The sequence below is a fragment of the Hevea brasiliensis genome, chromosome 9, assembly GCF_030052815.1.
Source record: "Hevea brasiliensis isolate MT/VB/25A 57/8 chromosome 9, ASM3005281v1, whole genome shotgun sequence".
NCBI classification, from domain to species: domain Eukaryota; kingdom Viridiplantae; phylum Streptophyta; class Magnoliopsida; order Malpighiales; family Euphorbiaceae; genus Hevea; species Hevea brasiliensis.
The window spans coordinates 10,867,825-10,890,896 of record NC_079501.1 but is presented as its reverse complement, the minus strand read 5'-3'; the positions used below and the strand labels follow the sequence as shown (position 1 = coordinate 10,890,896).

General features: G+C 28.0%; 1 protein-coding gene across 3 annotated transcripts; it reads left to right on the top strand.

Annotated features, from left to right (window-relative positions):
* Positions 1-10,379: 10,379 nt before the first annotated feature.
* LOC110668455 (homeobox-leucine zipper protein HAT5) lies at positions 10,380-12,558 on the top strand. 3 transcript variants are annotated; one of them, XM_021829683.2, is made up of 4 exons: positions 10,380-10,534; positions 10,625-10,903; positions 11,530-11,924; positions 12,037-12,558. In XM_021829683.2, exons 2-4 carry the CDS (start codon positions 10,795-10,797, stop codon positions 12,442-12,444), a joined length of 912 nt encoding a protein of 303 aa, XP_021685375.2. In that variant the 5' UTR covers positions 10,380-10,534; positions 10,625-10,794; the 3' UTR covers positions 12,445-12,558. The 3 variants fall into 3 exon arrangements, with proteins under 3 accessions (XP_021685375.2, XP_021685374.2, XP_058008823.1); XM_058152840.1 differs by having other exon boundaries at positions 10,408-10,538; XM_021829682.2 differs by having other exon boundaries at positions 10,386-10,903.
* Positions 12,559-23,072: the final 10,514 nt, after the last annotated feature.

The window sequence follows — 23,072 nt, the reverse complement described above, 5'->3', positions numbered from 1 at the left end:
AAAACGTGGTTTGAGCTAGATGCTCAGTGAATGATAATTATAGCACACAACGGAATAGAAACAGGCAGACGCTTGATTAATTTCACAATAAATTTTCTATTCAATAAAATAATGCTCATGCTGTCAAAATCATTAATAAAATAACTTCATAAAACATATATATAAAAGAAATTCATTCAATCGCACTACCTTCCTCCTCCTTCACAGATATCAATGCATATGATACTAATGCATACCATAAACTGCAATGATGCATGACTCGACAATGCGACCTAATACCGTGATAGTCCACACGGCGGGGTCAGCTAACAGAAACAGATACTGGGCATAGGTCCCAATTTAAAATAGAAAATCAATTTATACAGATCAATCAAAATCAATAAAAAATTTCAGATAGCAAATAATAACTGATAGTGTATTTCAATAGTTTTAGAGAGTCAATAAAATCAAATCAATTCAGTAACACATCGGTAAATTTATAGTCAAATATCAATCAATATAAATGTATTAAAGGCCTGTTTCCGGAATCCTAATGGGTCTAATGCAGAGATAGTTGACAAAATCAATTATTTAATCAAAATCGAAATAAAATTTAATAATAAAATAAAACTCTAGAAAATTATATATAAAATAATTGTTAAAATACTAATTTAAAATTTCATTTAATAACAAACTTAATGCTAAAAAATTTTAAAAGAGACTAAAACGGTGCCATGTACTATAATTACCACTCACCTGGAACCTCCAAAATAATAGCTAGATTCAATAAAAGAGAGACAATTTCAGCTGATAGAATGAATATTTGAATCTCCTACATACCTAAAATATATAAAAAAAAAATAAATAATAATAAAATAAAATAATATATATATATAACAATCAATTATTATTCATTAATAATTATGATCAATCCAATTCAATATTAATTATCAAAAAAAATAAATTTATAGAGTAATTGTAACAGATCAAGAAAAGAAAATAAAATTAGATTCACCCATTATTGAACAAGGAATAAGAATTTTTACCTTGAAAATAGAATCAAAGGTGATAAATAGAGAAGTAAAAATTTAGGGATTCTTTGCGCACATCAGATTATAAATAGTAAATTTATATATATATATATATATATATGTACATATATAATAATAATTTAAAAGATAATGAAAATACCTGTTGAGAGTATTTGATAGAAAAAGGAGGTGACAAACAGGTTTTGAGAGCAAAGTTTAGCAGAAGAGATTATTAGGGTATATATATATATATTTCAAGAGTTCTATTAGGTGTAGAATGGGATAAGAGTTATTATTGAACTGTATTGTTCATATTGCAAATATATATTTAATTTCAAAAATAATAATATATATATATATATATCTAAAAATAAATAAGCAGATCATCCAATAAAATATATATATATAATTTTATAAATATTTTAAATTATTGTTAGCTAATTAAAATAAAATAATAATAAATAATAAATCTATATGGTTTCCACACAACTAGGGACGTATATATATGTAAAGTTCAAGTTCCATGAACCCACTAAACATATATAGATTAATTATAAGCATTATCTTCCTCTCTCAGAATTGTAGCCTCAATCCCTCTTCTATCATTAGTCAAAGAGAAATTTGTTTAACTTATCATTAACAAAATGGATTTATCAATATTCAAGTTCTGGCATATTCTTGTGACCATCTGTGCCTGCACCTGAAATCATATATGGTTCATCAATCAAAGATTCACGTATAGATTGAAATGTCAGGATTTCATATACACAAGCTGTAATCATGTGTAGCTGAGAAATAAAAAGTACCAGAAATTGTTGTGGCAGTGGGTGTAGAATAGGCTTTGAGGCGTGATGAATCACTATCTTTAAGGTATTAATTGCCCCCACTAGATTGCTGCAAGGTTATGGCAATATACCTCCAGGATACAACAAAGCCTGAAATCTGCAGACAGCAACTCCTGAAGATTTCCCTTAAGAACTCTTTATACGAACCGTTTAGAGAGACTAAAAGAAAAGAAGAAGAAGTAGAAGTAGTACATCTGGATTGAAAAAAAAACTCATCCATATTTATAAAGAATGAAAAGTCATGGCACCTTTAATAGATAGACACATCTGTCTATCTCCAATAGATACAACTGTTTATGTAATAGACATATCTGTTTATTAAAAGATACCTATACAAATAGTTGTGACTATTTGTATAGACATATCTGTTTATTAATAGACACCTATACAAATAGTTATGACTTTTGTATAGAATAGACATGTCTGTTTACTAACAGATACCTATACAAACAGTTGTGACTGTTTGTATAGAATTGATATGTCTGTCTATTAACAGACATATCTATTTGTTAAGTGTCATAATAGAATAATATATATTGAATTATATATATATAATTCTATACATATTTCACTCTTGCCATTCCTTCACTTTCTTATATTTTAACAATATAGAAATTCTTTCTCTCTATACTATCTAACATACAAGCTATTTATAACAGAAATTATAACTCCATTTTCCTAAACGCAATTTATTGATTAGCGTATTAATTCCACTGCAAAAATTTTCATTCTCAAGGATTAGAACAATCATTTTCCTTATGAAAAATCGCAAATTTTCCTTTAGACAACATAATTATTTGTTGGGATGGAATAATAATCAAATATGAAAAAGTTGAAGCAGATACCAATGTACTGTAATGCATATGTGTTGTAATATTTATATGCAGTTTCCCTTCTCAGCTTGAACGTAAACATGAAGTGGATGGACACATCTGATCTCTTCTAGATTCACACGAAATTTTGTCTGATTAAATGTTAATTGGTCTCAAATGACGTCATTCAATTTATTTATCTGTCATTGAAGCCATCATTATTAATTCCCACTGATTCAAGATTTGAATTGAATAATCAACGCCATTCTTGACAATTAAAGTGTCTCTTCGACATATTTTAATGGTAGAACTGAAATTATTAGTGAAACGTGCGGGCTCTAGAGCAAAGTTGATGGCAAATTTCTGGCCATGGGTGTTTATTTTCTCTAATAGCTTCACTGACTCTAAACCTAAGGACCTAAAATCCTGCGAAACGGCACCCCGTAAATCGAGGTTAAATCACAAGTTTTCCAAGAGGATCAATTATGCCCTTTGAACTTGAAGAGCATAAATTGAGGCAACAAGCAAGAATTCATAGAAGTAAAAGACCTTGGGACAACCAGCCTTGACTTTTTCAGGGTATTATAATGCAGCTTCTGTAGCTTTCTTCTTAATCAAAACAATGGGCACGTAATCGATCAACCACCTACCATTTCCAAGCGTTCTTCTGCTGATTTTCTACAAGTGACTTAAAGGTGGAAGAGATGTTCAATGCATCTTCTTGACTTTTACAAACCCTATATATATGCATATTCTTCTTGAGAATTTTTACTTTCACACCTTCATATTTACTTTCTTTGAAATTTTCTTTTCTGTTTACACATTCTCTTACAATCACGTTACATGAACTCTTTATAATCGAACTATTTATATTATAAAGAGAATCCGTAATTTTATAAAAGATAGAATACTATTTTTCTGTGATCGAAAAATATATTATAATATTCTTAATATCTTAATTAATATCAATATTCATATTATGCATGAGTTGTAATTAATATGACGTAAGGCCATCATAATTAATAATGAGTTTAAATCTTAATTATCACTATATTTAAAAGCTAATTTCTAAATATATGAACGATCGATTAAACATGAACGGTATATTATTAAACTCACTCAAAAAGATATAGATAGAACTGAATTCCACTATCCATGCATGTACCTTGTAATTAAATTATAATAATAAAGAAAAATTAATTGGCTTGAAGATAGTTTATTGCTATATTTTTCTCGGTGAAACTTTAGGATAAATAGTGTGCCCTCAAGTGTCGCTGTAAATAATCAAAAGATGAATTATTAGGTGCACTCAGTATATATGCATCATCTCTCAAAATTATGTGAGATTCACTCTCTATATTATAGGAATTACCCACTTTTCTATGAGAGAGGAAGTACTACTTTTTAGTACTCCCAATGCATCTAATAATTAGCCTAATCAAAGATGCCTAGACTATTTATCAATACAATGTCATTAATAGTCACCAATACATTCTACAATATTCTGGAAAAGAAAAAATCACCAAACTGTTCATTATAAAAATTTAGGTAATTTCAGGTGTTCAATGAAACCTTTGATATAGAATATAACAAAGGGAAATTTAAAAAAAAAAGAAAAAAACAACTGTAGGGTCTTAAAGTTAACTTTTTTTTATAAAAAGGTGCATAGAATTTATGCGCGTTAGCACATAAGGTAAATTGTTTAAACATTATTATGGTAAATTAAATTTAATTTCTAATATTTAATAAAATCTATAAATTAATTTTTATATATTCAAAACTCATTTATTTAATAAATCTATAAACTAAGCCCTACTTAAATGACGTAAAAGTATTTAGATTATTTTTTTAATTATAAAATAATGTAATATAATAATAAATATTACAAATAAATTTTTTAAGTTTAAATATATAATACACCTAGAAATTAAAAAACTAAAATAATAATATTATAATAATAAATATTATAAAATATGGTGACTATTTTATAATAAAATTTATATTATAAATTTATAATATTGTCTTATTTTAAATGAAATAATAAATTAAATTTAATTTATTATTTTGTTAATAAAATAAAATCTCAAGAATTGGATGGAGAAATTAATATATAGATTTATTAAAATATTATGACTAAATAGCTTAGTTTTAATTATTTAGGGATTAATTTATAAGTTTTACCAAATATTTCTTAGGGATTAAATTATAATTTACTTTTTCTTTATATTTAGGTAATTTCTTCTTTTTAAAAAATGCGAATAAATTTGAGGTATTTTTTATTAAAAAAATTAATTTTATGACTCTACTTAAAAAATATAAGTAATTATAGGGTAATTTTTTTATAATTTACCCTATAATAAATTAAGAAGAAAGATAATGGCCTTGCTGTGGTAAATATTAGCGGTAGAGCTAGGATGTTATTTTAGGAGGTCAAATAAGCAATATAATGTGATTATAGTAATATGTAAAATTTTATAATTCAATTAAAATTAAGAACTTAAAAAAAATTTTAATGAATAAAGCTTAGATTAATTAATAAATAAGTAGAAAAATAAAATAAAATTTTGCAAATCTATTAGAAAAAATTTGAATCTATAATAACATACTTGAAATATACAAAAGTAATAGATTGAAATAAAGTGTATTAATTTAAAATTGTATTCTTAAAATTATATGCTTTGTAATTTTTCCTAATTTAAAGTAAAAAAATTAAACAAATTGAAACCCCAATAAGTTACTATAGTAATTTTTTTATTTATTTCTAGGGAGCTAATAAAAAAATATATTAAAAATAATTATAAATATTATAATATATTATGTATTAATAAACTTGCCCCAAGGTCCTATTGAGAATAGAGACTCTTCGTCCTTAAAGTTACAGAAAATTCTAAAATATATCAAAAATATTAAAAAATATTGCTATTACAAAAATAAAAATTAATTAATTTCTTAATTTAAGAAAATAAATTCATGTGTTTTGTAAATGAAAGAGTATAAATACTAAATGTATCTAATAATTCCTCTAAAGCTAATAACCTTTAAAAAAATCGCTTTACCACATTATAAAATATTTTAAAGTTTTTACTTAAAATAGAATAATCGAATGGATTCCTACAATCAGTAAAATCATATAAAATAAATGATAAAAATTATTTTGAGATGAATAATTTGATATGATATATAAATTTATTTAAATTTCTAAATAAATTAAATTAAAATTACTTATAAATTAAAAATATATTTTCTAATAGCAATATAATAATTTTTTTAATGATTAATTAGAATAAGATAAAAAAGCGTTGATTTTGTTCAGTAATGGAGGTAACACGTATTTGGATTTTATTAATCTTCACTCTCCTAATACTCTATTAAGTACATATTTGACATTATAATTGGAGAGTTAAAATTACTTTTCATGAAAAAAATAATTATAATTTTAATATTTTTTTAACATTGATATTAGAATACTAAACTGCTTTTGACGAAAAATACATTATTTTATATGTAATTAAAAAATTATTTAAAAAAATATTTTATTATTTTATTATTGTTGTAACTAAATTTTATTAAATTTAATTTTAAATTTTTTTAATAATTTTTAATTAATATTTTATTTTTAATTTTATTATTTTAATTCATGACGCTTCTATTTCTCCCAATCAATTTGGCTTCATACCCGGTCGTTCAACTATGAAAGCGATATTTCTCGTTAGAAGCTTGATAGAGAAATTTAACGAGAAATATATAGATATGAAGAAAGATCTACACATAGTTTTTATCGATTTAGAGAACACTTATGATAGTGTTTAAAGATATGTCTTATGAAGAGTGTTATAACAAAAAAGGGTATCGATTAGGTACATATAAGTATTAAAAGATATGTATGAAGGATGAACTACTATTGTGTGCACAGTATGAGGGGATACAAGAGATTTTGCTACCTCAATTGGATTACACCAAAATTTAGCTATAAGCCCTTACCTTTTTACATTAGTTTTAGAATAATTGACGAAACATATACAAGAGAGTATCCCTTGGTGCATGATATTTGCAGATGATATAATTCTAATAGATGAGACACGAGAAGGAGTCAATAGAAAGCTAGAGTTTTGAAAAAGTACTATAGAGTCAAAAGTTTTAAGTTAAGTATAACGAAGACAGAATACATACATTGCAAGTTCAGTGAAGGCCGAACTGGTGATAGAGAATGAGTTAGTTTGGATGGAGTGATACTGCCCCAAAGTAATCACTTTAAATATCTCGGCTCAATCCTTCAAGTAGATGGAGGATGTAAGGAGGATGTTAGTAATAGGATTAAAACCTGATAATTAAAGTAGAGAAGTGCCACGGGAATTTTATGTGATCGCAAGATTCCTAATAAGTTTAAAGGAAAATTTTACTGTACAGCCATATGACTGGTCATATTATATAGTAGTGAGTGTTGAGCACTAAAGGAGTCATATATGTTTAAGATAAGAGTTGCGTATATGAGAATGTTAAGGTGGATAAGTTGTCATACTAGACTAGATAAAATACATAATGAGAGTATTAGAGAAAAGGTAGGCGTGGTACCAATTGAGGATAAGTTGAGAGAAGGGAGATTGAGGTGGTTTAGTCATTTGAAGCGTAGATATACGGAGGCTCCAATTAGACAAGTAGTGCACATTATATTAAAAGACAGAAAGAAAAGAAGGGGTAGACCTAAACTTACTTGAAGGAAAGTAATACAAAATGACCTAGAAGTATTACACATTTTTTAGGATTTAACTCAAAATCGTTTAAAATTGAAAAAGAGAATTCATATAACCGACCCCAATTTCATGAAATAAAGATTTAGTTTAATTGAGTTGAGTTGAATTTAATATATTTAAAAAATATTTATCTCAACAATAATATTAAATGAATACTTAAATATTGTTAAAAAAAGTTATTAAAAAAAGGTTGTTTGCTATTTTAGCATCTTTTAATGTATTTTTATTAAATTTAATTTTGAATTATTTTTTAATATTTCCTAATTGATATATTTAGAAGTAGTTTTAAGGGTAGTTTGGATAATACCGCTAAATTGATTTTAAAAGATAAAATGAAAAAGAAAAAAGCGTTACGTGGCAGACCCGAGATTTCAGGGTCCACACAGCCGACGATGACTGGGTCGTGGGCCCCAATACGAATCTGACTTCCAAGACGAGAAACATGAGCTCAGAGACATAGTTTATTTAACTGAAATAACGGTGAACTAATCAAGTTTTTAATTGATAATCACTCGATCTACTTAATACTTAAGGTGACCCATTCCTAGTCTTAATTCCTAGCCCTCCATTATATTACACAAGCTGTAGTGTAAATTTGTTTGGCTATAAAATTATTATCAAATTGGATAATTATGAGATGATAATGTATTTTAAAAGAGAGTAATTTAGTTTTTATTTATTATTAATTAACGATAAACTTAATATAAATATTAAAATATAAACTTTATGAACCTTAAGATAATGCACCCAAGAAAAAATAACGCAGCGGGCCAGAGAGAACCGGACGAACTGGTGAAGCGCAAGGGGAGAAGGTGGCTCCATTTGTTTATTTAAATAGTAATTAATATATATATATATATATATGAGATATAAGGGAGGGTGGGGCCTGATAAGGTTATGAGTCATCAACTCTGTAAAGAGAGGGGCCTCTCATCTGATGAGGATTGATGGGAAATGTTGCTTTTGTTTTCTTCTTCCCTTGTATCCCTCGATGTCATCTACATGTTTATTCTTTTACTCCTTTACCCTCCATTTCCAACTTTCCTTTTCTTTTCCTACTTTTTATTTTAAATATAGAAGAATATTTGGTTATTTTTAAAACTGTTGTTAAAAAATACTTTCATTAAAAATTTTTAATTTTAGTTTAACATAATAATAATAATAATAAAATTAATTTTCAAATGACTTTTTTAGCATCATTTTAAAAACTATTTTTTTCAAGACTAATTTTAAATCATTTTTTTGATTTATTAATCATAATTTCAAATAGAGCTTTCAAATTATCTTTTGAATATTAATTATAAAAATCATTCTCAAAATATTAAATATGAGTATGATTTCTCATATTTAAGAAAAAAATTTATTTAAATTTAAATTATATAAATTTATATATTTTAATAAATAAATCTTATCATACATCTTATATCTTAAATCTATATAAATTAGATTTAAGTAAAAATTAATGTTAGCTATATTCAAATTGAGAGTATTACTATACTAGGGAAGCATTTTGTCAATTAGTTGGACAATTAATAATCTTGATTTTTCATATAGAAGCAAATCAATGATTTTCTTTGCTTCCCTTTTTGATAATGTTAACATTAACTAAGTTGAATGCTTTATTATTATTTTTTTTTATAAACAAGAAAACAAGTATATTCAATAATTTAAAACTTTGTCTTTCTTTTTTTTTGGTACATAAAATTTTATATATATACATAAACTGATGGATTTTAATAGCTAAACCCTGAATGCAACAACTAAACAGCAATTATGCCTTTCCATTTTCTCAAATTCAGTTGTCTAGCATTGATGAAGTGACAAGGGAACTTTAGCTGCCAGCTTGATGAAAAGGAAATACATAGAAATCATCCAGTGCAAAACTACCACATAAATATTTGCTTTTTTTTTTTTTTAAATTCATTGAATTTCAAAAATACTAAGCTCTCCTTTTAATTTCTCTATCTTGTATTAGGATATTAAAAGTGGCTCAAAAAGGAGTGCTCCTTTTGTCACCCCTTAAATTGGAAACATCCAGAGTCTATACTCCTCTATGTGCTTTGTTTTTTCTATGCAAAAGTTGAACCTAACTAAGAAATGAATTGTATACTTAGAATATGGCCAATGAAATCAACCATATGCATGCACAAGTTACAAAAAATATAGATTGCAAAGATTAAAAATTAAAATCAAATGAAAAATCCTATCATTATCCATTAGTTAAATAATCTTTCTCCAACTTATTGACTGGGATTATTTCAATACAAAATTAAGGTGAAATGTAAGGAAAAAAAAATTTAATTATTTAGTTAATAAATTTGTTATTGAGTGTTTGATTCATGGGGTGATTATTTTTTGAAAATATAATGTAGATATACAAAGAGTATGCATGTCAAAGCAATATGTTGTATGATAAAAATTTACTTATTTGGGTATAAGGGGAAAATGTATGGACAAAAGACTTGTTGATTAAATTGTTCATTGAAATCAAACATCGAATCACAATCCTATTCTATGTAGATTTATTTACCCAAAAAAAAAAAAAAAAGAGAAAGTCTCAAATGGTTTTCAAATCAATCTTTTTTTTTTTTTAATTTGCAAATGCCAATCTAATACGCCAGACTTAGCAAAATTAAATATTTCAGCCCATGTATTAAAGAATATTAAATTTTATCATTTAAAATTGTTATCAAACCGTAAATTATTATCACAAGCTAACTCAACTCAAGTTAACACATTTATAATTCTGATTTATACAATAACTTTTTTTTTTTTTTCAAGAAGAAAGCATTTTCAGGATAAAAAAAATATAAAGGAAAAAAAAAACCACGAATACAATTTGCGTCTAATCTCATGGTATTATTTTCTTGATATAACTGTAGGGGCATAATAGTAATACCATATGAGATTGTCAGGGCTAAGAAGAAAAGAAAGCCTCTCCTGTACTATCCCCCAGCTTGTTAAAAACCCCGTCTATCCCCCCCTTGCAGAGGAGAATCTCTCTCTCTATTTCTCTGCTTTCTCTCTCAAAGTTTTCAACTTTTAATCTCTCTGCCATCAAAACCCTCCCTCTCCCTTTTGTCTCTGTGTCAGTCTCCAAGGCGGGATTTTTTTTTGTGGGTACCATTCTTCTCTTCTTCTCCTTCATTTTATTCCGAGTGATGGGTGTTTGAGCTTTTCTGACTCTAAGACTTTACACATTGCAGCGAGCCTCATCACCACCTTCTTTCGTCATAAGCCCTGGATTACACTGACTTAAACACATGATCTCTTTTGCTTTCTTTCTCTGTAATATGACCGTTTAAGTCTCTGAGAATTCAAAGGACAAAGGCCACCAGTAAACAGTAGCAAAACAAAACAAACTGAAAGAAAAGCTATGGCAGGTGATCAAGTCTGTGATGGTTCTAACATGAGTGTTTCGCTTCAAATCGATAACCCCTCTCGTGATTCTCTTTGGATACCCACTTCTTCTATCGCTTTTTATGGTAATTTTATCATATGCATATATATAGATTTTTTTATTTGAGTTGATTACAATTTGTTCAATGTTCTGTTTCTTGTAGAATTATTAATTTTTTACTTAATTTCTTTAAACAAATATATATTTTAACTTATATGAAAAATCTTATTTACTAAAAAATTTTTAGGAAACTTTTTTTTTACTTATTTTTTTTGTAAGTGTAGGATTATTTTATTTTAATATTAGTTAAATAAAAATTATTTTTATTTATTTATTTTTAATATTACGAGAGACATATTTTATTTGGTAAGATGAATCTTACCATGAGTGTGCCTGGTGTTTGGGGAGGCATAGAAACCCAATTAACCAAATGCGTTTGTTCCGTCTTTTATGAACAGAGCAGCCGTTTTACTATAAGGAAAAGGTTGAAGCTTTTGCATAAACTTTTTGTTTACTTTTGATGCAAGTTTGCTGTTTTATGGGGTGGTTCTGCTTTGATCTACTTTTGAAACAAAGAGCGCTTTTCTGCTTGTAACTTACTTGTGTTTTCAGATTCTCTTATTCTCCTTTGGAGATGGAAGCTGAGGTATGAATGTGAGGCAATTTGAGATTGTAGTGCTGATCCAAAATCTTTGTGGTGCATTTTTCTAGGTGCAAAATCTATGGTTAACTTTGAGAATGATGGTGGGGGGGACACTTTGGATAAGCCATTTTTCCAAGCTAGTGTTAAAGAAGAAAATGGCGATGAAGATTTTGACGTGTGCCTTAACCCACCCGGGAAGAAAAGGCGGCTTACGGCTAGTCAAGTTCAGTTTCTTGAAAGAAACTTTGAGGTGGAAAATAAGCTTGAACCTGAGAGAAAGATACAACTTGCTAAGGAACTTGGGTTGCAGCCACGCCAAGTTGCAATATGGTTTCAAAATCGGCGGGCTAGGTTCAAGAACAAACAGCTGGAAAAGGACTATGACTCTTTGAAAACTAGCTATGATAGACTCAAGGTTGATTATGACAATCTCCTGAAAGAGAAAGAGGATTTGAAAAATGAGGTAAATCCTTGTTGCTCGAAGAAATTAGCAAAATTAGTCTAAGTAATACTAATTCGCGCCGTCTCTGTACAATTCACTTGTCTAATGCCCTCTGGTTTTTTCTGTTTAACAGCTTGTTTCTCTGAAAGCGAAATTGCTGGCTAGAGAGGAAGGGATAGAAAATTTAGAGCCAATTGAAGCCATGAATTCACCCAATGTAGAACTTCAGAACCCAGTTCCTAAAACTGTCCCTGAAGTGGTTTCCGATGCATCATTATTGGTGACTCCCAAACAAGAAGAGGCAAGTTCAGCAAAAAGCGATGTGTTCGATTCCGATAGCCCTCATTCATTTTTGGAGCCTGGTGATTCTTCTCATATTTTTGAACCAGACCAATCCGATTTCTCGCAAGATGAAGAAGATGAACTTAGCAGGAGCTTTTTGCCCACACCATACTTCCCAAAACTCTACCATGATCCACCTGCAAATTCATGTAGTTATGGATTCCCAGTAGAAGACCAACCTTTTTGGTCCTGGACTTAGAGTTCACATTATATGTCATAAATATGAGCTTCCACACTGCCTGCTAATGCAAATCAAAGTTCTCAGTTGTAATTATAGTTTTATTAAGCAATTAATATAATATTTTCTTCAAAACTGCTGCGTTTTTACCATATGTTGTGCTTGGCTTGTGAGTATGGATTTGTCCAATGTCTGGTTTGAATTTGGTATTTGATTTTTATAACACATTTTGGGTTCCCCAAGATTAATCCTGTATAGCAGGAGCGGCTTTTCAACGTGACCACGCGGTATACGTCCACATTCGAGAATTTTACCAGAAGAAGACGATGGGGCCATCACATTCACTGAGAGTTTAAATACATGGTATCATCAGCCAACAGGGAGGATAACTGGGCCGGAATATAAGAAGACTACCCTGACTGAGGATTTTGGAGAGAAATTAATTGCATAATTTGAGTGAACAGACCATAAAGCTCTAATATTCTGAATATAAGCCTCTGTATCCCAAGGGATAGGATTCTGAGAAGAAAAGCGTCCACATTTGAGGTGCTTGTCCAGAAAATGGGATCTCAAATATTTGGGTATTTTATACAAAAATGTGTTTAAAAATTATTAAATAAACTAATTATATTGATGTGCATATAAAATTAATTAAAATGTATATAATAAATTTATAAATTTTAATATAAATATTTAATTTAATAATTATTAATTTTATTTAAATTCTATTATCCTTCATTGTGTGTAATGTGTTTTATCAGACACATTTCAAGTATTGAATTAACAGATTACAAATACTTGCAATTTATGTGACATTACAATTACATCATTCTAATTTGTTGAGAAATTCTTTGTGGAACAAAGCCACATTGACTACTAATTATTTTGTAGTCAATTTAATAGTTTTATAATAATAGCAAAATATTTAATCATTTATCTGATAAAAAATGAATAAACACCCAGCTTTTCAAAAGATTGAAATAAAATAAAATAAAAAATAAACTATACAATATCTGGGAAAAAGACACTCCACTGGGAGGAAAATGGTGTTCGGCTTCAGCCCACTCGGAGGAGCGTCCAAATGATCAAAACCAAGGGGCGCCATCGAACCAATGTTTTTAACATAACAGTGGGCAGCAATTAATGCATTAATATTATTCTAAAAAAAAAAATTAATGCATTGATATGCCCGTTTGCATTTGCATTGAAGTTTTGGCGTAGAACTTAAATAAATAAATAATTATTATTAAGAAAATAGTTTTTTATTTTTAATTTTAAGATTTTCATAATTAAAATGTATGAAATTTAATTATAAATATTTTTAATTAATATATTAAAAAAAATAGATAACACCTTAACCACAATGCGAAATAAATCCATAGTCTCAAATCTGTGTGCTAGTAGGCAACAACAAAAGGACATCTCCCATTTCAAAGATTAATGACAAAACTTTCTCTAAGTAAAATCCAATAATTGGGTTCAAGTTTTTGAATCTTTATTTAGCAATCACTACGTTTGAGAAATAAAATAAAAAAAATGAATGCTTTTATTATATAAGTTGTCACAAGGCACTACGTTAATATTTGAATGAGTTAAACAAAATTATAAAATTATTTACATATTTATATTAATTAATAATTAAAAATATTTTATTCTAAATATTGCATTTAAAAAAACAAATCACTTAAAAATTAGTAAAATATTTTTTAAAACATAGTAAAAATAAGTAAAATTAATCATTTTTATTTTAAATTGCAAATAGTTATGAATAAAAAATTTTATTATTTAGATTATTATGAAATATTATTTTTATTATGAGTTTTGCCCTTTCATTCCAAGTGAGATTGTAAATTTGTCTTTGTTTTTGTTTTTGCAGATTGAGCTATATTAGAAGGGTAATTTGGGATCACATATCGTGGGATGAGTGTGGATGAATTATATAAAATAAAGGATTTTGTTAAAATTATCATGATTTTAACAATAATTTAATTTTGTCTATAACTCATTTGCATGTGTTCTTTCCTTTGACAAAAAAAAAAAAAAAAAACCTTGCTTGAGTGAAAAACAAGATAGAGGTGGGAGTCCACAGGATAGCTCTCCTTGAAGTTCACAAGTGAGCTAAGTATATTAAAAGACTAGTTCTTTGGGATCTCATATCATATGACGAGAGTGTGCATAAATGAGTAATATAAGATAAAAAATTATGTTAAAATTATCATAATTTTAACAGTGATTCGATACTATTCTTAATTTATGTGTATATTTTTTTCTTTAATATAAAAAAAGCTATATTGAAAGGGTTTTTTAATAATTCATTTTGGATTATTCATCACCTTTTTGTAATGTGTTGAGTGCAGATTTTTTAGCTTTTTACTAATGATTTTTTTTTTCACTATAAGTCAAGAAATTTGCTACGAGATTGATGAATTATCAAATTTTAGTGGTGTGAAGGAGACGTTGACCTGTTTGGCATTAATGTTAAAATTATTATCGTGAAAATTATATTTTTATATATATTAATTAAAAAGTATTAAAAAATAATTAAAAATTAAATTTAATTAATTTTAATTATAAAAATATTAAAATAATAAAATAATTATTTTCAAATTACTTTTTTCGTTCAGAAAAGTGATTTCGGCCTTCAAAACTCCATGCCAATCAGAATGGTTATGGTTGAATCTTCCTCTTGGCATCTAATCTCTTAATGACCAAAAGATGCTCGCTTGCCATATGTCTGTTCCCCTTGACTGCAGATCCTATTTACCACCATGACTCTGAGTTTCTTCCTGCTACACGGGCCTTTCTTGGTTGCCCGACTTACTGGGGGTGCTGGATGGTGGGAATATCTTGTATGGTAGGTATTAGAAGAAATAATATAAGTAATAAAGTAAAGAATTATATATTTATTTATGTCTTAATTATAGAGATATTATATTTATTTATATGTGTGAATATGAGTTAATTTAAATAAAAATAATAATTTTTATAATTATGCTACACAAATTTCTTATAATTATATTAATTTCTATAATTATGCTATACAAATATCTTATAATCATGTTAATTATTGTAATTATATTAACAGTAAACTTGGCTGTCTTAATTTTTCCCCGCGCTCCCTTCATCATTTTCATCTTTCTCAGGAGGGGACCTAATTTAGGGTTAAATGACGAGACAACAGTGCTGCTAAATTCAATCCTCGAAGCTTCTAGCGAGTCAAATCCAAAGGTTAGGATTTCCTTTGTTTGGGCTTTTAGCGTTTCTGTTATTTTGGTTTAGGGTGGCCATTTTAGGTCCCTTTTTTTCAAGCCATGGTTTTACTGCTTTGGGCACATATTGTGAAATTTATGCTGTATTTTTTAGCTAACGTGAGCTTGGGAGTCTGCACTTTATTCTGTAATCTATTGAATCCTTTTTTATCCTCCAATTCTGTACCGGCCTCAGGCCCTTCTTGCAATGAATTCTTAACTTTAAGAAAAAAAAAATCATAGTTGCTACTAAATAATTATATTTTAAGGAAGCCGACCATCCTTTCTTTGCAGGGAGACATGTAAAGGTGAGTATTTGATTAACCCAATTGATCCGAAGTGTTCAATCGACTCTAAAGATATAAATTGAATTAAATTGAAATCAAAAGAAAATTAAAATTAACAAAAATAGAAAATATTCTATCAGTTATTGATTATAATTAAATTAATTGAAAAAAATAAAAATATATTTTATATTGTTAATTAATTAAATATTATTAAAAATATATTTATAATCTTTTTGTGTATAAAAATAATAAATATAATTTAATATTAATATAAAAATAATTAAAGCGGCATTGAGTATGAGTATGAACATGGTATATACAACAAGAGGTTCCCGGCCACCTATCCCAATTTGTCTTTTACTTTCTCTCACTGCGGCTCTTTACCAGTTTGTCTAAAATACTGGCACCAGATCATTACTATGAAAGTTTCTGAAATGGTTCAAACCCTGCACCTTCTCTATATAAGAGAGACTCTCCCATTTAGATTACAGAATTTTCTTTTAGAAAACAGTCAGATTGATCAGTCTATACTATATTTCAATATAAATAATATATTATTGATATGTTAATAATAAAAATTTAATTATTTTAATTAATTTAACTATCAAATAAAAATAACAGAACCTATAACCCAAAATTAAAAATTTTTATAATTATTAACTCAAAACTGAATCAAATCAAATTTATTATTATCAAAATAATTAAATTTTATTGATCCAATTGGTCATTTGAACATCAACTTAAGGCACTGCCCTCTAGTGTGCACGTAGCTTCACCCCTGTATACAGGTCAAGGCTATTCTGGTATGGTCCATATCCTACAGCCACTTTTTTCTCTTCTTCTTTTTTTTTTTTTTTAATGGAAATTATGACTTTCTTGGCACTCTAAATACGTTGCTGATGAATCCGACTTCTTATAATATATAGTTTCTTCAATTATTTTTACTTATTTTGGTATAATGTTCCCCTATTGCATCACCCTTTGACATTAATCTACTCTACAAGGACTCTGTGATGGATATATGTATCTTACTCCTTTTTTTTTTTGTAATGCTTGCCTAGCTTGATTAAAGTATTTAAAAAATATATATATATATTTGATTAATCTCTTTTATTGATTTAATTTTCAATGAATTTAAAACCAATTTATAACAATTAATTTGAATTTCATCAATAAATTTTTTAATACTGATAAATTATATCATATGTTCTTTAATTGAAATTTTTATTATTTTAAATTTAATTATATATGTATATATGTACACACAATTAGAATTTTATAAGGATATATAGATGAAAACTGAAAAGAACACACAGATTCTTACATTGACTCAATTAATCAATGGTTTTTATATAACAAGAATCATTATCAGGCCAATTAATTTAGATAATTCTTTTATGATTGAATTTTAATTTTATTTGACCATCCCTAACCTTTTGCAAATCACAAGTGAGCATTTCATATTTGTGAAAGAGACTAGCAATTATATGCTGTAGCTAGTTTTCTTTTAGTCGCAATGATGATTAGTTCCTATTGGATTATGAATAAAATAATTAAGACATCAACAACAACCAACCACATTTTGACATTTAACTTTCAAAGTCAATAAGATCATGCTATTAAATTCATTTTTATTCATTTATTTTCTGCAATGGTTAACTGATCATTGACATTGGTTAGCGTATACCTAACCCCAGGCATTGCACGTTGCTTGCAAGAAAACATTATGGACTTATCGATCAAATATTTAATATTGGTTTAAAGCTATGTTGAGTAGAGGCTTTGACGGGAATCACATCTTCATTTAATTTGAAAGATAAATTGATAAAGAGTTTCAGAGAAAGGATATTTTTATAGAAATAAGAGAGTGAATTTGTGTAATAAAGAAATTAGATCATTTATAAATATTATATTGATTAAGAAGAGGGAGAAGAGATTTTTCGGCTTAAGTATTGTCAAAAGTTTTATTTATCTATTAAATACAAAGAAAAAAATTGTATATACAAATAAAAAAAAAATGATTACTAACAGAAATATCCAATTCCTAAATCCTCTTTCAAGTCTAGGAAAGGGATTGATTATATTATTTAATAATATACAAAATTTTGATATAATTAAATGATAATTATATAATATAATTAATTATATTTAAAGTGATAATTATTACATATAAAAATTAATATAATTATATTATTTATTTATTATTAATACTGTCACTATTGCTACTAGGTAACCACTACTTTTCTCTGTCATCACCACCACTTCCATTATTCTGTTACTACTATTACTATTACCATTACTTGACTACCGTTATTACCATTTAATTATCATTACTTTTGCTACCACCTGGCTACTACTACTATCACTATCTCACCCTGTTATTACTACTATTTAACTATTACTATCACTCAACTACTAATTTCAATAATTATTATCATTTATTATTAATATTATAATAAATTAAATATTAAAACAAAAATTATCATTACATTACACTATTTATATTTATATTTATATTTTATAACTAAACAAATAAATATAATGATAATTATAATTTTATTATATTATATTACATTATATTACATTACGTTTTACAAATGTAATATAAGTATTTAAAGTAAATATTATGATAAATTGTATAAAATAATTTTAAAAAATAAAAAAAATTATCATATAACACATGAAGGAGCAAAGCAGTAATTGGTGAGTTGCATGAGCTTATTATTGAACTTTTTCTTACATTTATTTTGGTTTTTAAATTTTTTTAACTTTAATAAAAATAATTAATTTATTAACTTATAAATATATTTTTATTAAAAAAGAAAATTCATTAATTTAAATTATTTAATTTTTAATAGAATAATATAAATAAAGGATATAAATAACACTTATTATTTTAATTATATTTTTTTAATCTATGCAAGTTTACGGGCAAGACGAAAGGGGGTGGGTAGTAAGAACCGAAGAAAAGGGAACCGGAGGAAGCAGATAGTGGCATATGGCAATAATCCGAGACGACGAATCCTAATCGTGTCAGTGCTACGTGTTCGGATGAGATCAGACTCGACCATCAAGTGTCGACGTCGAAACTGCCACGAATCCCACACCACGGAAGCTTTGATGTGTTGGGTCCCGCTATCAAATGGAGAAGTTGCAACGCAACGTGGCAGTAAATGGATGGCTGTCAATAAAGCCCAGTGGGTCTAATGTCCAAGTGTCGCTTTCATTTATTCTGTTCCAGGGGGTACTGATAAGAGTGAGACGAGAATTGATGTATCCAAGCGGGACCCAAGCCCTCCTCAAGATGGGCTGTCCACCTCTCCTGCGCCTGACGTCACACGTGTTCCGTCATTTTCTTCGGTCCCACCAGCAACGTGCGCACCACTGCTCCCTGTCTGTGCCACTTTTTAATCAGCTGTTGATGCTCATTTGTATATAATTTTATTGGGTGGATCTAATTAAATATTTATATTTAAATTTAATTTTTCTCTCAATTTAAAAAACATATTTTTATTTATTGTTTAAGAATTATACTATAATTCATTATTTTTTAATATAATATCTCAAATAATTTTTACGTGCTATATTAATTTCTGTCTTTATTTCAATTAAAGAAAAATTTTGTCAAACTTTTTATAATTTGATTTTAATTTAAACTTTGAAAGACAAGGAAAATAACTAAACTAACCCATAAGTATTTAATAACTGGATAACAGTCTACATGCTTTAATACAATACCCTAGGTTTAGTCCCTTTTATGTCAACCTGATTTCAGCATCCTTTGATCCTTAAAAGCTGGGGGTCTTCTCCTCTTCAGCTCGAAAGTGAGTCTTACTTCCTATCTTTGGGTTGGATTGTATACATCTATATTTTTATATTTATTTTGCAAGTTTTGTGCTCTCAATAAAGTTCTTTAGTAAACAACCTAAAGTATAATTGAAACTTTCAATTGTATGTGTAATTAGGGTGCCTATGGTGCGCCAATGATGGTATTTTCAGCAATATGCATAGCAATATGCATAATTGACAAGACTCTCTTTCTTGTGGAGAAAAATGCCAAGAGAAATGAGGAGGTTTCTTGAGAGTTTATAAAAACCGGTCATAGTGGGTGTCATCGTCCTTCTAAATGGGCCTTACCTATTCTCCAACTACTTCCTCTGCGAGCAGTCAATGTGTGCTGAACAACTCTAGGTTTCATGGTTGCTTGCTATTAACAGCTCTAAAGGGACTTGCTAGGTACGGGTTGTTCCTGGATAGTTTTTGACAAGGTGCCTCTCTCATTGGTCGTCATTTTCTGTTCGAGAAATAGAGGAGCTCTTGCTCGAATGCTCGATGATTGAGCGGCGTGGATTTATTAAGAAATTGGGTCATTATTTTGAGTAGGAGTACTATATTTTTAGGTCCTCTTCATGATGTGTTGGATTTTTTGATTAAGTTTAGTGGTAGCCTTAGCCTTATCTGTGTATATATATATATATAAAAAGCAAGAATATATTTTCAAGAATACGATACGAAATTTTTTTTATTATAAATTATTTTATAATTATTTTATTAATATTATAATAAGTAGTAATTATTATCAATTAACTTACGATAATATATATATATATATATATATATATATATATATATATATATATATATATATTATGAAATTTTCATTAAAAAAATTGATAGATAAAAGTAGTAAATATATAATTTAAAATAATTAATAAAAAAACTTAAAATATTATATTATTTTTATATCTTAAAATTAAAAAAATATATATAAATTAAAATTATTAATAATAATACGGATAATTCTCTAATAAAATTTATTGTAATGTTGACATGTTTTAGTAGCAAGTCTTCTCATGCATTTTAGTAATTTATAGCCTTGTAATGCCTTTGTCTAATAATTTTTATTTGGTGCATCCATTTTATATACAATAATTTGAACAATTTGATCATAATAACTGATCATGGTAGGATCTACTTTAGTTAACGATTATAATCAAATTTTGTAAATACATCGATTTTATTGTATAATTTTTTCTTTGTTTATAACTTTTTTAAGATTATTTTTAATGAATATATATATATATATATATATATTGGTTAGCTAGAAGAACAAGTGTTGATACTTATCTTGTCTACTTGAGCTCGAGCAGTTGTTTGCAAGTCTATTAGTGCTGGACCTCCTTCATGCTCCATTTGTCTATTCGAAGGTGCTTATTTTTTATTTCGTAAGGCAAGATTTCATTTTCAATGAAGTGATCACTCAAGAATTGCATTTTCAGCATATTTCCCTATCTATGTTACTCATGTTTGAGACATCATGCATTAAATCCTTGGCAAATTCTATTCACATCTTTAATTCTCCAACTAAATTCAATAGCATCTTTTTATTATTTATTTTCATATAAAATCCTAATCAAACTCAATTCTGTATCCCATTCAATAATCGCGTATCATAATATTTAAAGAATTAATTTTAAAAGAACATTTAAAATGTTTTAATAATAAAAATTTTAAATCTCTTATCATATTTGATTTTAGCTTTGTTAGTTATTGTTTATTCAATAAATGAAAAAAAATTTTAAGCATTATTATCACGTGCTATGGAGGGGTAAAAAAATCATACAGAGTCAATTAATTAAAACCATTAAATGAATAATTAAGTTAATTACCCTCCAAAATACCTAGGGCTGAGATGGGATGATGGCAGCTGCAAAAACCAGAGTACGATGCCTGAAGTGATGATTTCTTTTAAGAATTGGGCTTGGTCACTGGAACAGAGGCCTTAAGTCTCTTTTGTAGGTAAGCCCAAAGTCTAAAATCATCAGATTACTTTACCTTTATAAAACGCTAGTCCACTCAACGTTCCCAAAACTTTTCCTAGAGACTTGCAAATTCGCTAGTGCTTTGCTGCCATCAGTTCACCTTGCACTAATTGGAGGTTCATTTATAACACAAGCACAACATCGAATAAGAATCGACTGTCTCTCTAGACTTCTTTCTCAACTGCTCTTAGAGTTTAAGTTAGCAAGGAAGGCTCCCTATTTTGCTTCGATCGGCCCTTCCCATTGCGGTTTTGACTTTATTGACAGCGTTGTTTTGGATTTTGCTTTTAGTGATCTCATGGCTTTAAGAAGATGGAGATATGCAACAAATTGATTACAAGAGATCTGGTGTATTGAAATTCTTTTGGTTTTGCATGTGTCTTGTTACTTGATACGAGAGTTCATGCATGTCTAAAGCATTGGTACCTTCAGGGCCAGATCTTTTCTACATGAAAGTGTTCTCCTAATGCTATTATAAATTGAGAAGTCGTAGAATTTTACTGTCACTCTCCTGGTCACGCTAATAGTGTTAATTTTAGAAGAGACGAGCGGTACAGCCATATTGGTTGAATTTCAATTATCGTTTAGTACTTTATATTCTTTTAGATTAAGGTCTCATTCAAGTAAGAATTTGGATTAGATATTGGATTGCAATTTTTTATACTAAATTTGGGCCTTATATTTTTTTTGTTTGTTTGTTTGTTTCAAGGCCCTCTAATCTGTGTTGTCCTGCAAGCCTTTTTAATGCAATAATAGTTGAAAGAAAAAAAAACGGCACAACATTGAATAAAAGCGCTGCTTCTTCTAGTTAGTAGAAGGCACCACTTGTACCTAGCACCTCACAAATTAAAAGGATATGTGTTTTGACCCAATCTATGGGCCGGACGGGCACTAGAACCTGGGCCAGCCTAAAGCTCCCGAGACCCGTAGCAAGCATAATTATTCCTCAACCTAACTCTAAAGCCTATTTGGGTTCAATTTCAAGAATTCAACCGGACAGAGTCCGACCATAAAATGGACCATTCAACGGGAAGTTTTTTGACTCGTTCGACCTGTAAACACAATATATAATAAATTGGGGAGCTCAGCTCACCCTCCACATAATCAAAATGTCATAACTCAAATGGGAGCTTAGCTTTCTCAACCAATCCCATCGTGCATACGGTTAATAATTTTTACAGGTCAAACATAACTTTTATAATACAGGCTCAAAATAAAAATAAGTGTTTCTAACATATGCGAAGTCTAAAATTTAACTCAATTGTACAAAATACATTAAATATTATTAATGG